The sequence below is a fragment of the Prionailurus viverrinus genome, chromosome A2 (assembly GCF_022837055.1).
Source record: "Prionailurus viverrinus isolate Anna chromosome A2, UM_Priviv_1.0, whole genome shotgun sequence".
Classification (NCBI taxonomy): Eukaryota; Metazoa; Chordata; class Mammalia; order Carnivora; family Felidae; genus Prionailurus; species Prionailurus viverrinus.
Genome location: NC_062562.1, coordinates 32,234,297 through 32,252,040, shown reverse-complemented (window position 1 = coordinate 32,252,040; position 17,744 = coordinate 32,234,297). Strand labels below are relative to the sequence as shown.

General features: G+C 39.8%; 1 protein-coding gene across 10 annotated transcripts in view; it reads left to right on the top strand.

The window, feature by feature from the left end:
* MAGI1 (membrane associated guanylate kinase, WW and PDZ domain containing 1) overlaps window positions 1-17,744 on the top strand; it is a 639,927-nt gene that overhangs the window by 542,432 nt on the left and 79,751 nt on the right. For 5 of the 10 annotated variants that reach the window (XM_047848917.1, XM_047848915.1, XM_047848913.1 and 2 more), the window contains exons 6-10: window positions 972-1,054; window positions 5,383-5,421; window positions 10,834-10,891; window positions 13,017-13,123; window positions 15,875-15,967. In XM_047848917.1, coding sequence (XP_047704873.1) covers window positions 972-1,054; window positions 5,383-5,421; window positions 10,834-10,891; window positions 13,017-13,123; window positions 15,875-15,967 — 380 coding nt within the window. The remainder of the gene's footprint in view (window positions 1-971; window positions 1,055-5,382; window positions 5,422-10,833; window positions 10,892-13,016; window positions 13,124-15,874; window positions 15,968-17,744) is intronic. The other 5 variants (XM_047848920.1, XM_047848919.1, XM_047848914.1 and 2 more) reach the window with 2 other exon arrangements.

Below are 17,744 nucleotides of genomic sequence, written 5' to 3'. Positions count from 1 at the left end.
TTCAGGATGCTGCGATTAATGATAGGTATTAGCAGCTTTGAGCCAATTGTGTGAATTGAGGTAGTTTCGTGCCGTCAGGGGGACTTCTTATGTAATGTAATGAGTGAAATAGCAGCCTTCTTTGTGAATTCCAGCATCCAAGGTTTAAGTCACAGACAAATTGAAAGCAAATTGGAGTTTGCTCTTCTGTAAAGGTGAAGACTAAAATCAGTCTAGATAAGGGGAGGCAGCATAGACAAGGGGTATCATTTGGAACCCATTTTTCAAAAATAAAACTGACATCACATTTTAAGCTTTCCATAACAGAATGATTATACCTTAAATAAGTAAAAAATCCTACTGAAGGCTCTTCCCAAGGCTTTTCTTTTCTTTTTTTAATTTACAACCATTTTAGTTAGCATATAGCGCAACAATGATTTCAGGAGTAGATTCCTTAATGCCCCTGACCCATTTAGCCCATCCCCCCTCCCACCCGGAGTCCCTCCAGCAACCCTCAGTTTGTTCTCTGTATTTAAGAGTCTCTTATGTTTTGTCCCCCTCCCTGTTTCTATATTATTTTTGCTTCTCTTCTCCTATGTTCATCTGTTTTGTATCTTAAAGTGCTCATACGAGTGAAGTCCTATGATATTTGTCTTTCTCTCACTGAGTAATTTCACTTAGCATAATACCCTCTAATTCCATCCAGGCAGTTGTGAATGGCAAGATTTCATTCTTTTTGATTGCCCAGTAATACTGCATTGTATGTATATACCACATCTTCTTTACCCATTCATCCATCGATGGACATTTCCCAAGCTTTTTGTAATTCCAAACTCGGGCTCTCTTCTGGGATGAGTTTGTTGTTGGGAAGTAGCTTTGCTCTGGTTGAGGGAAAATGTTCAAGAACATGTAATTCTGTTGTCATTGAGCTTTTTGCTTTTTCTCTCTCTCTCTTTTCAAATGTTTTTCTTGTTTTTGTTTCTGGATTTCAGCCATAACACGAAAACAACATCTTGGTTAGACCCTCGGTGCCTGAACAAGCAGCAGAAGCCTCTGGAAGAGTGTGAAGATGATGGTAAGGGGCTAGCAAGGTCTTGGTTCAAGTGTGCTTGAGGCTGTTCACATGTGCAAATTTTAAGGAGTCACAGCAAGGTCAACCAGGATTTAACAAATGAGTTTTTAAAAAGTCATCTCATTTCTAGTAAATAAACCGTAGGGCGATCAGAATTGGAGGGCAATCAGAATTGTTTTAAAAGAACAGTTTGTTTACACATGAAGGCAGATGTATACTAGTATTCCATTTTAAACAGAATTTGAACACAAACTATTTCAATGAAAATATAACCTCTGGCTTCAGGACCTTGGAGAACACTCTAGAAAATCTCTAGGAATATAAAAACCAAAGGTGCTCTGGTTACTCATCTATGGGGTCCTAATCCTATATTAGGAAAGTCTTAGAGGAAAAAAAAATCAAGAAATATTCTTGAATTCTACATATTTCATAACTTGGCATAGGAAAAGCGAATCATGACTTCTTGGGAATCTCTGTGTAACTTAGAATATATCCTGATTATCTAAAAAGTAGGTTCTTCCAAGAAAGAGCCCGAGGTGTTACCCTTAGCTCTACTCTGCCTGTTAATCTTGAAAAAGAATCAATTGGCTAAGAGAGTTACTATTTTAAAACGTTTATTTCACGGCTTCGGGATTTCTAATTATTTTTCCAAAATGAAAAAAATTAGAACAAATGTTTCCTTTTCAGTACTCTGAAGTCTGTCCCAAGTTGTACCAAAATTACTTTTTGACATGGACGAATTAAAAGGGAAATGGTTTGTTTAGCTGCTCATTATTCATTTCTGGCATTTGAATTAGTAGTATAATTATGGAATACATAGTTTACTAAAAGGCAGTGAAACTTTATTAATTTGTCCTATGGGGCAGAATCATATAAACTTGAGGTTTGCCTGCAAATGTAAGCCAGTGAACTATAATACTGCCAAAAACCTTGTACTTCTAGATCTTTCTGTTCTACATGGATTGCAGATACCATGAAATGAGCATAAAATTGTGTGTTCATATTTATGGGAGTGACTCCAAGTGGAAATACAAATCCTTCTGACTAAGGAGACCTGAGTGAGATGCTTCCCTGAGTTTGGTTGCTGAAGAAGGAATGGAACACGTGTAGTCAGCCTCATTATTTTAAATGCTTAAGGGATAATGAACTGTCCTAATTATCCAAGTATTATGTTTAATGTGTAATACGAAAGTGACCAATATTCAAACATCAGAACATAAAATACATTCAACCATAAAATTTCAGAGAACAAAATTTAATCTTTATTTGATGCTGGATGATTTTGAAGGCATTTTGGACTTCTTTTACCATAGGCTCTTCAGTGCGGTCTCCATTATAATTATACTGGGAACATATAAAAATGCTTGTTATTATAATTTTATAGATGATAGAAGACTCCAGTAGCTTTTACCAGGAGAAACTTAATGGAGTAAAACTGTTGAGTAGAATTACTGAATGATTTTGTTACCGAATCTATTGCAGTTCAGCCTTGAACAACACAGGATTGAACTGCAGTGGTCCACTTTTATGCAGATTTTTTTCAATATATTAGAAAAATTTTTAGAGATCTCGGACAATTCGAACACCTTGCAGATGATGTATAGCCTTGAAATACCAAAAACATTAAGAAAAGATTAAGTACTATTGTAAGAATACAGTATAAAATACTTATATAAAATAAGTGCTTATCGACTATATTATTGGTAAGGTTTTCAGTCAACAGTAGACTATTTGTAGTTAAGTTTTGGGGAATTCACAAGTTATATACAGACTTTTTCACTGTGGAGAGTCAGTACCCGCAACCCCTGTGCTATTGAATGGTCAACTGTTATTTTTAATTCTTAGAATTCTTGTCATTGGTGTTAATGTTATTACCTTTGGAACAAGTATGTATTCGTACCAAATACCATTAGGTTATCCATTTATCCTTTCAACTTAGGATTCATATATGCTTTTTCCAGTAGAAATTATATGTATGTCTGTATACACAGTGTGAATATATAACCAGATGTTACCACTCTGACATTTATCAGTCCCCACACCTTCATTTGCTGTTGCCACTTAACACAAATCTGCCTTGTGTTGTTGTTTATGTCGTGACACCAAGAAGAATAGTGTTTTTGCTCACAGTATTGTTCCTGTATTCAATTTCTGTTCTCTGGAGGCCAGATGCACATGGTCTGTAACAATATCGCTTCATAGTTATTGTAAAATTTTTCATATACTCTCTTTTCTGACTCCAAAAAAGTAAGAAAGTGGCTTGGGATTTTGATCTTTAGTATATAACTCCATTTGTTGTTTCTGTATATCTAGTTCAATTAGAAGTCTTCCACCTTGCCTTTGAGCTCCAGGCCAATATTTAAAAATGCTTGGTTGATAATGCTTTTTGTCTGAAAGAGATTTCAAACGCAGTCTGAATAAAACCCAACTAAGGATCTCTACCCCCCAAAATCTGGTCCTCTGTAAGTGTTCCCTATCTCGGTTGAGGGTAAAATTCATGTATACCTGTGAGTCCCCTTTGACCTACTACTTGACCGTGATTTCAACCCATCTACCCTCTGAATTTACTTTGCCTCTCAGGTATCTCTGGAATCCATGCACGATTTTCTTTGTTGCCTGTGGCATCCTAGTCCAGGTCACATGCCTCTGTCACCCACACTCTTGCCTACTCTCCTTACACTAGACCCAGAGCACTCTGTTAAAACGTCAGTGTGATTGTGTTATCCGTGACCACCCTCTCGAGCCCTGTTCAGTGGCTCTCTGTCCGCGTAATAGTCAGCCCTCCCCACAGCTGGTTTCTAAGTTCTAAGTGCTTTGGCCTCTGGTTTTTCTCACCCTTGCTCCTCTCTACTCTGCCCTTCATGCCCACTAGCACTTTCTTAGAATACTCTTACATTTTACAGACAGATACTGAATGCCTCCTATATGTCCATTGTGTCCTAGGAACTTCAGATGTATCAATGGACACAACCATCAAAATGTCCTGCTGTCATAGAGCTTAAATTTCAGTCATTCTTCACTTTAAGTCTTTTTGTTCCATCGGGCATATCCTTCAGGTTACAGGTCAGGGACTCTTTCTGTGACCTTGCCCCCAGATATGATTGGGTCATTCTGTGATGCGTGTTACTTTAGACACATTATCACAGGTTTTAGATATGGAAGTTTTATTTATGGAAGGTTGGGATTTGTCTCCTCCTCCAAAAGAATGTATGATTTGTCACTTTGCCCAATGACCGGCCCATGGTAGGTCTCTCATTAAATACTCGCTGGAGAAATGAATTGGATGCTAGCATCAAAACTTACTGTTGACAGCGGAATCACTTTTAAATCAAGAGTTCACAAGGTATATAGTACCATGTTGGGAACTAAAGTCAGCAATTGAGTCATCCATGCATCCATCCGTCCGTCCATCCGTCCATCCATTTAGAAGTATTTAGTACCTACCAGGTACCAAAACACTGTACTGGGCACTGAGCATTTCACAGTGGTGAAAATAAGTCTTCCTCCCTGTGTTGGTGGAGCATACAGTGGAGGGGACAGCCACCTGTTCTGTAGCTGGAGAGACTTCCTGCGTAAAATGGCTTGTTGTATGCTGTCACCTGCTCTCTTCTCGGTTCCAGTGCAGTGTCTTACTCATAGCAGGAGGGGGTCAAGAATGCAGAAGATCCTGACCGGTTTTGCTTCCTGACTTACTGTGACCATTGTCACTGCAATATTTCTGGGCTGTTTGACTTCGAAATCTCATACCAAGTAAACAGTGCTTTCCCATCCTCGTTTCAGGGCAGCCTTCAAGCCCGCTTTCGTCACGTGCAGCATCCTGACATAACTCATCTCTAACTCCCTGCATTCTCAAATTGACCCCACCTTCCACTTTTCAGGCAGCATTATTACCTCTAAGCTCAGTAGTGCTTTAACTGTGAATATAATTGCCTCAGTGATGAGAGCATTACTGCGGGATTAGAAGGACTAATACTGGAAGGGGTAACAGCTTTGTTTGCCCGAAATCAGGTGTGTGATAAGTGACTTCCCACTTAAGAACATTGAAACCGCAAAGGTATTTGTCATCTTTTACAACCAATCAAACCCTGTTTCGACATGCAAGGAAATGAGCCATATAATTATGTTACCAATATCAGCTCTTACCATTTTGTGATTTACACTGAAGTCTCCGGTTTACTAGCTGAGCCAGTGAAATAGGCCACAATGCAGGTAAGGACAAAACCAAGTGACATGTTTGCTGCTGTTTTTCTGAGGGAAGTTTTCTTTCTTGGTGTTGGTGTCTGAATTTTTCTTTCTCTCTTTTCTGTCTCATTCCTGTTATTCCTTTGGAGAAGAAGGGGTCCACACCGAGGAGCTGGACAGTGAACTAGGTAAACCCTCCCAGCTGCATGACCTACCCTGCATGGTTTTGTCTCCAGTGAATTGCTTAATCCTTCCGTTTCCTTAGTCTGCCCTTCTTCAATTATGATTTTCATTCCAGCTTACCCGTGAAAGGTCAATCTTACAACCCTCGAGTCTGACTCGCAGGCATCACGCAGAGTTGTAATAAGTTGTGTCTACAAAGAGAAAGTCTGAGTGAATTGAGACTGGAACGAGAGTCAGCACATTGGTCCTAGGAAGTCTTGCAACTTGAGGATTAGGAAAAGACTAAGGGATAGATGCTTGCCGTGTCCCTTGAACTCTCCTATAACCCTACACCAGCCTCGTTTCCTTCATTGTTTGCTGTGGGCGGTTATCTACAGGGGTCACACAAAAAAAGCAAAGCAAAACAAAAATAAAAACCCACCAACTAATGAAGGGACTTTGTAGGAGTAATAGCAATACAGTAATTCTCATCATTAACCAAATAGTTAATAATAGTCTTAGTCTTGTGTTAGTAAGTCGCCAGCCACTTGTTGGCTTTGTTACTGGAGTGAATGGCTGGAAAACCAGATACTGAGCTTATATGTGACATATAAGCTTCGAGTGTATGTATCAGTGTAAACCAAGTCTCGACTTGTCTAGCTGTTGCAGTCTAGAAATAATTTACATTAGCAGATAATGCCAAACTTTTTTATCTTTGCTGTTGGAATATATTGAATTATATCCCATGCTGTTTTATGTTCAGCTTTGAACAATATTAGTTTGCCTTCTGTCTGATGCATCTACTGAAGGATAGGGTGGAAAGCGCACGTTTCAGCTAAAGTGCACATAAAAGCCTTGGTTTATTGAACATTGGCCATCGTATATTTTTTAAATAGATGATTAACATCAGTATGAACAGAACTCTCCTTAGATTGTTGCATCAGCCTGAGATTTTTGAGATTGCCTTAGGAACTGAAAATGTAAATACTTAATAACAGCAGATTATTGTTTTCATTTGATTTTGTTTGTGTTTGTTATATAATAATCAATTGTGGTTGACTGGAGTTGTAATCCAATGGAATTTAGCTCTGTTTTTCTTCCTGTTTGGAACGTTGCTGTTGTAACTGATGGACATGCCAGCATTGGTCGATAACTACTGAATGGAACTTATCTTTCAAGACGTTTAATAAGTTGTCCTTGTCGTGACTGTGGTAGGAAGGGCTGGAGGCTCATCCTGTGTGATAGAACAATTTAAAACTTACTTGATCAGAAAAAATTGATCGGTAATATTAAAGTAATTGAAGAAGACCGAACTAGGTTTTTTTTTGAGACACAGAATGAGTGCCTTAATCATTTGCTGAGCCACTTTAAATCACTCTTGCTGGTGATTGATATGTGTGAGTGACCCCTGCTGTTCATGGGTGCCAGGTGGAGATAACAGAACTGCGCACGGGGGCACGATCTTTTCTGCTTCCATGGAAGTTCGAATATTGACACTTTTAGGAAAGAAGTTTCTATACTTTTTCCCTTGTAACTATAATATTGTGGGAACCTGCGTGTGCTGTTGAAGATTGAAAACATAAGTGTTAATGCCTGCCTAGTATCATCTCTCATGGTCATAGGCATTATTTGGGGAGATGGTTTGGTAACATGGTGGGACAGCCTGTGGGGGCAGATCAGACTGCCTGGCTTCTTATCCAAGCTCCCCTGTTTACTGGCTGTGTGGCCTTGGGCAAGCTACTCTACTCACCTCCTCTTAGCTTTGCTTTCCTTTTCTGTAAAGAGAGGCTGAAGGAGGAGCTCCCATGGTGTTTGTAGGAAACCTAATGATAAAGTCTTAATATCTGTCCCTGTGATCAGCACATATTGTTAGGTTTACTAGTGTCATTATTTATTAACTAATTCTCACCTGTTGGACTTTTTAATCCTCCTATGGCATTTTTTTTTACCTTTAGTACGGGTCAGGGGAGGAATGTATATACTGTAGAAATGACCCAAATATGTCTTTCTAGGTGGAGATAGGACTCTGGATTTTTGCCTGCACATATCCACTGTGTAAAGAGTAGTGTTAGTGGGTGTACACACACACACACACACACACTTTTCTCTTGCATTCATTCCATATTCTGTTGACAAGCTCACTGCCCATTTTCTTAACAAGAGGGTCCTAATTTCAAATAGTAGCATCTGTCAGGTTTTCAGTGAACATTGGGATTCCACATGTGGCAAGGAAACCCTCTCTGTGATCTGCCTCTGAGAGGTAGGGGACGGTTGGCTTGGGTGTGGAACACAGATCACGTGATTATAGAGTTGTCATTTCTGATCTCTGTTGGGTGAGTTGGGTCAGTAGCTACCTTATGCACTTCGGGTCTGCAGAATTTATCACAGCCTCTGCAGACAACTTCCCAGAATTGAAAAGTACTTGCAGAACCTCCTTTTGGAATTTTAGGGTATTTATGTGCTGAAACCAACTAGGAGAGGTAGAGACAAGGAAATGAGGTTCCTTCCCCACCCAGGCTAGGTCACAGTTTTGAAATCTGTCTGTGACTGTGAGCACGACTTTTCAATCTGTGTGTTGACGAATCTCTTGAAAAGAACTTAGAATGTTTGACTGCTTCCTATTTGCTTCTGTGGTGACAATTAATACCGTATGAGATTTTTCAAGGCAGGGCTAGGAAACAAGCAGGCTGTATAAATCTGTTCTGTTCCTTTTCTGCTTTCCTAGAACATTGCCATTTGTTGAGCCTACGTGCCAGGTGCTGTGTGAAATGTTTTTTAGGCATCCTTGTTTAATCCGTAGTTGACCTTGAAGTAAATCCCAGTGAAAGATGTGGTTCTAAGGCATTAAGTAACTAGCCCAGTGCCAGATCTATGAAGGGGTAGAGATAAGGTTCAGCCCCCCACCTGGGCAAGCCCAAAGGGTCTTAGCTGCTTAAAGTACATGTGACAGGTTGTATATTCTGGTTTGATGTCCAACAGTTTTGAGACATAGGGGCTGACTTTTTGGGCAACATCAGAGTGTTTAGTAAAAAAAAAAAAATGGAATGTCATTATTTTGGGGGCTTTGGCATTTTCTGCCATTCTTAGTTTTTTAGAACCAAAAGACAAATTTGAGGACAAACATCTTCCTTTTTTAAATCGATAACCCATTTCTATTTTAAGCATTAGGAAACTAATTCCTATTATTAAGTTAATTACCACATTGGAAGTGAGAAATCTATCTTTTCAACTGCAAATGAGCTTTTAGCTTAGAAAACTAGAAAATTTCTGGAATTTGCTAATCTGTTCCAGGAGATGTGTTTAAATTTACCAATGTCCAGGAATATCACTTGATCTGCCACATGTCTCACCTCTAGAGTATAAGTTGTTGACTAGACAACAGGACAAAGGTCAGAGGTGGCTTCTTTTTTTCGTACCCTCTTTAGACCTCTATCAGAGCATGAACAGTATGGTGTTCGAATTATCTGCATAATTGTGCACTTGTAATTACATATGTGTCCCTGGTGCCTACCACACCCTCAAGCAGAAGTGGACACTCTCCACATGTTTGACAAATTAATAACTGAATGAGTTAACATACAGCATACTATTAGTTCCAATGTACATTATAGTGATTCAGTAATTCTATACATTACTCAGTGCTCATCCTGATAAGTGTACCAACGAGTTGAATTCTTAGTATTTCCCATTTTATCTGAAGATAATCAGGCCGAATATTCAAGGGTGCAAATTCCGAAAAGGATTTGGTTCAGTGAAACATCAAATTTCACACTTACCCCCTCCTCTGCCCCCATTCCAGAGCAAACATGAGGCTGTGCCCCAATCTGCATTTTTTTAATCTTCGATTTCTCAACTCTTTGGAAAGATTTTCCTGGTTCATTTTCATTTAAATGGTAATTTCCAGCTTTGTAAGGGGAAACCATTTCCCAGGCATTTGATTTGCATCAGTTCGTAAGACTGGGCGTACAAAAATGCCAAGTTGCATCAACATCTGCAAATTGGACCTGTCTTGCATTTTAGTAGCTTGTGTCTCCTGGAATTCAAAGACTTCTTTAAAACCTGCTAAGCGTTTAAAAAAAAATTTTTGAGAAGAAAAAGGGGGAAAACCTGTCTCTTTGTTTGCAAATAGATAACATGTGGAGCAAAACCCATGAAATTAATGTCTCTTGATATGCAGCCAGATCTTAGCAAAACATAAACTTTGAGTAATTAGCGTGTGTGTTCGGGTGCACGCGCGTGACTCTGTCTCAGCGCAGGACTGTTGATGGCACATGTCAGCCCTTTGCCCGGATGAAAGAATCCTTCTTTGAGAAGAGTGGTGACCACGTGATTCCTCGAATTAAAAAAAGAAAAAGAATTTAGTGTTTCCAAATAGGTGACATTCCAAGCGTTTGTAATATTCCATTCAAGTTGGTCTTCATAGCTGACTTCCAGGAATAATGATTCACGTTGGAGTGTGGTGTTAACCCAAGCTTGCCTTAACTGTGTGTGTGTGAGAGTGGCTTTGAAATGAAGTTGAGTAATTGCTGCTCTGCTTGAAAGAATTGTTTAATGACACAAAACACAACCTGGTTACTTCTTTCACCAAGTCTAATTATCTGGTGCAATGGGGCTTTTTCACAGTAGATTCTTGTTGTGGCAGAACTCACTACTAGGAAGCTAATAAAGTTCCAGCTTTTGATATGAAACCTTATGGAGAGAAGTCCAGTAGAGCACAGTTGAGTTTTCAGAAAGGCACGTAAATCTGCCAGGGCCATTGTACAGCACCACAATAAAGGAATAAAATCTTCTCCCTCAAGTAGTGTGTTCTCAGAGGGCAGGACCTGTGTTTCTGCTTTCGTAGGCGAAAGGTAGGCCTGTCTGAATGCAGCAGTTGAATGATAGATGCAGGCAATTAGAAAGCCCAACTCCACGTGGGCATTTTTACTTACTCAGTAGCATTTTAATTAGGAACAAGGAGGAAATAAGATGCAAATTTTATTTTATTCCAGGGAGAGCAAAAGCAGCTCTATTATATTGAAAATGAAAAGAAACGCTAATTTTCATCCATTTTTGTTTGTGTGGTAAGGTAGTCTGGAAATAAAATGAGAAAATTATAAATATTTAAGATACAAACCAGGCATTCAAGGCAAATTTTAACCAAATCTCCATTAAAATCTAATTTAGTAGTTGATTTAGAACAAAAGCATCTGGGACTACATTTTATTAACTTGTAGTAGCTTGTGCAAAATATCAGTAAAGAATTGTTCCTCATGTAGAAAAATACACTGATAGGTACATATAAGGCTCGCTTTTTGTTGTTGTTAGAATGCACAGTTTTAACTGGATTTAAGGCACTTTTAAGAGTCTCTCTCTTTTTCCCCTCACTTAGTTGTTAAGAATCCTTGGGTTCTTCAAGAATATGGTCTTCTTGCTCTAAATCTTCTTTTATTTTTCAGAACTACCTGCTGGTTGGGAAAAGATTGAAGACCCTGTCTATGGTATCTACTATGTAGAGTAAGTGGCTGTTAACCCATATTTTGGTTTGTACTCCTCTATAATAATTATGTACGTTTATGCTGAACAGAGTTGGCCATCATTATAAGGTACAAACTGTTAGCAACAACAACATAATTTGTAATGAAAATATATATGCATATTTTAATGAATGAGAAAATATTCAGTGAATCTGAAGACAGTAAATGCTAAAAGGACAGGATCAATGCCTTTTGTTTACCAGTATTTTACCAGGACCCAACACAGGCCTGGCATATGCCGCCTTCTTGATAAGTATTAGTTGAATGAATGAATGAATGAATGAATGAATGAGAAAAGCTAAGACTCACTGGAGCAGGTGAGTAGGGGTTATCTTCTGGAGCAGAACATGTTTGCCTACTTTTTGCCCTGCTCAGGCCTGAACTTTTCAGTAATTACTTATTTATTCATGCAGACTTTCCAGAAGGGTTAGACATGTCTCAGTAATGTATGAAATGTCACCAGAATTGAGAAGATAATTGAGAACTGGCCCAAGCTGTAAGACCTTGTATGCTTCTTTGCCTCTCCTCTGCCTGAGGACCATAGACATAGCTCCTATTTTCCATCTTTAAGACTCTCAAACCCTCCTCATGTCCCGTGTGGTATATATCTTGTTCTGGCATTGGGCACATACTCTGTCTTGTTAGGATAATCCTGAAAGAAAAGAAACCCAAGAGATGAAACATTGTAGCAAATGTGCTATGTATCATTTCCTGAGAAAGTGGAGAAATCACTAATAAAAGAGGCTTCGAGAGAAACAAATGACATAGAAATATTCCATCGTCATAATCCCGCCTGGTGCCCTAAAGACAGCTGGCAAGCTTTCTGTCTCTCATGCTCCAGGCAATGAAAATTCATCTGTATAATGGCCTGGTGATAAGAGTATATGATACAAATTGTCAGACTGTAAAATGCTCCGCATCTTATCATAAAAAAGTATGAGTTCAATATAGCAAGTGTCATTGGCCAGTCCTCACATGGCCAACTCTGTGTAACAAAGGATTTGGTGATTTGGGCCGTTAGAAGGGCATTGTTGTTTCTCTGACCCTCACAAAATAAAGCTCCTCTGTGTGCCCTGCGGATCATCTAAAGGTGGTTAGTCTATCCACCCTGTTTGACCAGCCCGCCTTTAAGAAATATTTTGAGTTCTTAATACTGTAATTACATAATAGGTCCGTTCCCAAACTTCTAATCAAGTATGATTTTGGATAAGACAAAACAAAACAAAAACAAAACACCAAGTGTATGTATGCTTGTGTGTATGTATGTTTGTGTAAAATATGTGTATATACACTAAGGCCATGGCAAAAAAAAAAAAAACCCATGCATGTACACGTATGTATGTATTTTTGTTCCATGGCCTTATTAGTTTTGGAACTGTCTGGCGTATCTAGGTCTTTGTCACTTTGAACGCATCACATTTGCTTAGGTTAGCTGCATTTGGAGTTTTTTTGCCTGAGGCTCATACTTTTAATCCTGACTCCATGTCCACTGATGAAAATAGTTGGCAGATGTTGGGAGAGCCCTTCTTTTAACTTTGAGTGCTGAGGCTTCTCTGAACTGTCATAGGAAGCCACAAGTAGTTCTGGCATTGCATGTCATAGACTGCATCCTGTCTGTACTTTAATCTCATTTTTAATAATTCCACAATCCACTTTTCCTTGAATTGAAGCACTTCCCTGAGTCAGGTGCTTCCTTGGACATTTGGAAGAGTCAGTGGTTAAAATCCTGCGATTTGAAAGCAGACAGACCTGAGCTTCCTTGCCTCTTGACTGTTTACTAGCCACGTTCTGTTAGGTGAGTTAGTAATTGCTCAGAAATTTACTTTCCCTCTCCATAAAATGTGAATATCAATAGGACCTGCCTCTTATCATTTATTGAAGATTTTAAAATAAAATGCGGGAAAAGCTGGTAGCCTCTATAGGCAGTCTCTATATGGAAAGTATTCGTCTCTTTTTCCTCTTCCTCATTGCCCGTTTTGACATGTGCTGGGCAGCATCTCAGACCACCTGCTTTGCTCGGTGCTAAGCAAGGGACTTGGCAGACTGGCATTTTGCTTGTGGGATGAACTGTTTTCTAACCAAATATTGTCTGCCTCCTGCTCCAGCCACATCAACAGGAAGACACAATATGAGAACCCGGTTCTAGAAGCCAAACGGAAGAAGCAGCTGGAGCAGCAGCAGCCGCAGCCGCAGCCGCAGCCGCAGCCAGAAGGTTGGCTTTCCCTTGATGTGTTGGGCAGAGGAGCTTGGGGCAAAGCCTGGGCGCTGACACCCCCGTGTGGTCAGAACTGGCCTTGATGTTCCTGTCCTTCTGCCATGCCGTGGACTTGGTGTCCTACGGGGGCGGGGGGGAGATGACAGTGCTTCTCTTCCACCCGGAACCCAGACAGCTCAAGTGGGGGCCCTAGCCCACGGCCCCCCGATCTCCACTTTAATTTAGAAAGAAGCTGTCATCATACTGGAGAACTTGCTGTTGCCCCAGCATGTTTACATACCAGCTGGTGTCTAAATTCATACTGCTTTGAGCCCTTAGGAGGAGTTATTATATATGAAGCTAACTTCTAATTTTAGAAACATGACATGTGAGAATCAGAAAAAGCTGGTAATTTTTAATGCTTTTCCAAAACTATAAGTTAATTCATGATCTTTATAAAAATATGGACAGTTCAAGAATGGAGAATATTAAATTCTCCCCTGCTTGCTCCTATCTCATTCTCAATGATAGACTCTGTGCTGAAATTTTAAGTTTATTTATTTGTTTTGAGAGAGCCTGAGACACCACGAGTCGGGGAATGACAGCTAGAGAGGGAGAGAGAGAATCCCAAGCAGGCTCTGTGATGCCAGCACAGAGCCCAATGTGGGTCTTGTACCCACGAAGCCATGAGATCATGACCTGAGCTGAAACCAAGAGTCGGATGCTTAACTGACTGAGCCACCCAGGTGCCCCTGTACATAGATGCATATTTTAATAACAATCGGATTGTAACTTATAGGTGTGTGTGTGTGTGTGTGTGTATAACTTATATGTATATATATATGTTATATATATGTATATGTATTAGTTTTGTGACCTGATGATCTCATTTAAATGTATTTGTTGCACATATTTCAAAGCTGGTTAATAAAGATTTGCCCTGTAATTTTTAAGGGCTGCATAATTTTCCATTTTATGAACTTACTTCATTCAGCTATTTATTAATACATCTGTTCATTAATAGCCATCTAGTTATTAGTAGGTTTTTTTTAGTTTTTCATTGCACCCTTTTAAAATGATATACTCAGGGGCACCTGGGTGGCTCAGTTGGTTAAGTGTTCAACTCTTGGTTTCATCTCAGGTCATGACCTCACACTTTTGTGAGTTTGAGCCCCACGTCGGGCTCTGTGCTGGCAGTGAGGAGTATGCTTGGGATTCTCCCTTTCTCTCTGCTTCTCCCCCATTTGTGCCCTCTCTGTCTCTCTTACAATAAATAAACTTGAAAAAATAAAATGAAATGACTGCTCAATACCCTCTCAATGTAATATGCAAATATCAAATATATGAAGATCAAATATGACACTTTTATTATAGTATTGATCATAGTAAGTGTAGGTCATAGGGGGAAAGTTGGCAGACTTTTTCTGTGAATGGCCAGCTAGAGGACATTTTAGCCTTTGCCATTCATCCGATCTCTATCACAACTGTTCATCTCAGCCCTTGAAGTATGAAAAGACCCATACACGATGTGTAAATGAATAGATGTGACTGTGTTCCAATAAAGCATCATGTATGAAGATGGATATTTGAACTTGATGTAATTTTCATGTGTTACAAAGTATTTCTCATTTTAATTTTTTCAACCATGTAAAGATGGAAAAACCATCCTTGGCTTGAGAGTTGTATCAAAATGGACAGTAGGGTCCCTTTGGCTTATAAGCCACAGGTGGCCAAACACTGCCATAGACTGTATTTTACTGTCTTTTGTTTCTGTTTTTGTTTTTTTAAGTAAGCTCTACGTCCAACATGGGCCTAGAACTTGTGATTCCGAGATCAAGAGTCTCATGCTCTACAAGCTAGCCAGCCAGGCACCACTACACTGTATATTAGAGTAGTGTGTGTGTGTGTGTGTGTGTGTGTCTGTGTGTGTCTGTGTGTGTCTGTGTGTGTCTGTGTGTGTCTGTGTGTGTGTGTGTGTGTATGCACCTATCAAAAAGTTCTCCTTTCTACCTTCATCTCTTTTCTAGTTAAAAAAAATGTTTTTAAATATTTTTCTCAACTGGTGAAACTTTGTAGTGCGAGAAAGTGCTGTTTGAAGGCTGGGGTATACGGTTGAATATATTAGCTGGAAGGTGACTGTGTAAATCTCAAGGGTCACTCACAGCGCGTTGTTTCTGGGCCTCCAAGGTGAGGAGGACTACAGTCAGGACGCAGGCATGTTGGTGATGAGTCTCGTTCGGGTTTGGGAGATGGGAGGGGATAGCACTTTAGCATACTGCTGAAATCACCTTTATTGTCATCCAAGACGAGCAGACCTCAGCAGCTCAGCTCATGTCTCAAGTGTGTTAGAGATGGTGTTCCCTCATCGGGCTGGTGGCGTCAGTTGATTGTATATCTTTCCTGATATTTTTTACTTGGTCTCACTTTGGACCCTCCGGTCACAGAGAACTGAAGTTTTTATTGGTTATATCACAATATGATATGAGCTTTCCTCAAAACTCTGATGGGAGAGGGACACACACAGACACACACACACACAGAGGGAGGGACGGAGGGAGGGAGAGAGAGAGAGAGAGAGAGAGAGAGGGAGAATCTTATCCTTAACAAAGAGCGGGGTCCGATACCAGTTTGTTTTCTATCTAAGCTCTCTGTGTCTACTTTCATTAGTTTGGGTAGTTGGATGCTTAAGAAGGTGAATCTTCTTTTAAGAGAATGTTAATGTGACTCCCATTTGAAGGAAACACAGTGTACTCTTTCTTTTCCTCACAGAATGGACGGAACATCACCCATGTCTTGTGCCTCCTGTTACTCCAAACCACCCCCCGAGCAATCCGGAGCCAGCCAGAGAAGCTCCACTTCAGGGTAAAGCGTCTTTATGATGATGAAGCGTTTAGATCAAAAATTTAATTTTTTAAAGGAAGTTTAAAAAGTAGAATCTCACAATTGCCAGTTCCTTCCTTTGATGGTGAAAACTGTGATGTTAGAAATTCTAAACATACTGTTAATCAAACTTGCCAAGAAAACTAGAGCTTTATGTGTGTGTGTAAATTTGCTCAGCTAATTGCAGTGCTCTGAAAATAGTGACCACTTGCCATTAGGGTTTCTCAGCCTCAGCGCCTTTGACGCTTGGGGCCAGATAATTCTTGGTTGTGCGTGGGGCCTGTCCTGTGCATTGGACCAAGTTTAGGGGCGTCCATGGTCTCTACCCTCTTGTGACAACTAAAAATGCCCCAGTCGTTGCCAGATGCCCCTGGGGAGAAATCCCAGGGTTGTAAATCACTGATTTCGAGACTACAGAAATTTATTATTGGTATTTAGTAAGATAACTTGAAGAGTCAGCTTGAGGATATTCCAAGATCCTCGTCAACATATTTGCTTTTGACTAAGATTTTCTTGTAAATGTGAAACCATTTGATATTATTATATACTAAATGTGAATCTCCTATTCTTGCTGTAGTTTGGCGTTTACACATATTTTACAATGTTTCGTTGGGTCTCATTTATGCTCACAGATAATAGGAGCCCCTAGAGACGTTCATTGTTAAAAATTGCTATCTCCAGAATCTTACTCCTTTCAGGCCTGATTGCTCTTAAATGATAGAGAAGAATTGGGTTTTTTGTTTGTTTTTTTTTTTTTAATTTCTTTAAATAAGAAAAATAGAACAGGCACTATATTTGATAGAGTTGGGGAATGTTTGTGGTACAGACCCATTAAAAAGACTAAGGTTTGTCTTCGTTCTCTGTACATTTTTAAAGAGGTATCGTTGCGTTAGATTTAAAAAGACAAGTAGAAAAACTCTTTTCTCTGATTTTCGTTCCTCCATTATAATTTTCATGAGCAAGAAGTTGCTTCCCTGGAAAGCTGATAGCATCATGAGATTGGTAATAATACCAGTTTATGTAAAATAATTTCTCCTGGCGTGGGTGTACATTTTTATGGTCCTAATGGGTTTAATAAAGATAGAACATAGCAGATAATAGCATTAATATCAATGCGATTGTGGCTTCCTCTGTATTTTTTAAATAGAAAATTCCTTCTGCAACCTCATGTGGCCTTATTTCCCTGCCTGCTGGTTAAGTGTCGTGTTCTAGCATCCTGCTAGGAGTCTCAGGAAGAATGTGTAGCTACCTTGGTTAGACTGGTATTGGTGTTGCTTTGCTAAGTTCACTGCCCAACGAAACTTTCCTCTGATCAAGGGTACACTTCTAATTCCAGCAGATGGTAACGTTGAAGAGAGTTGCTCTTAGGAAAATTCTCCAATTCCAGTTGAGGCTTCGAGAGAGATTTCTGCAGCCATCCCTCCACTGCACCCACCCCACCACCACCGCTTTCGAAATTACAACTCACCTTTAGTGGGCTGTTTTTATTTACCGGGTACCTCCCTACATATCTTCTGTCTGCTATGGTTTTTCCTTACGGCTATCATGAATAAGGAGGTTGGTACTGTCATTACCTCCATTTGCACCTGTAATACTTAGGCAGAGAGAGCATTGGCGACTTGGCCCATGCCACACAGCCAGTAAGTCCTAGAGCACCCGATTTGAATCCTAAGTGTCATTAGGAACAGTTAAATTTCTGGCTAAAACCTTTTTTGTTCATTTGTTTCTTGTCTTGTGTGTGCGGGGACACCACTGTGTA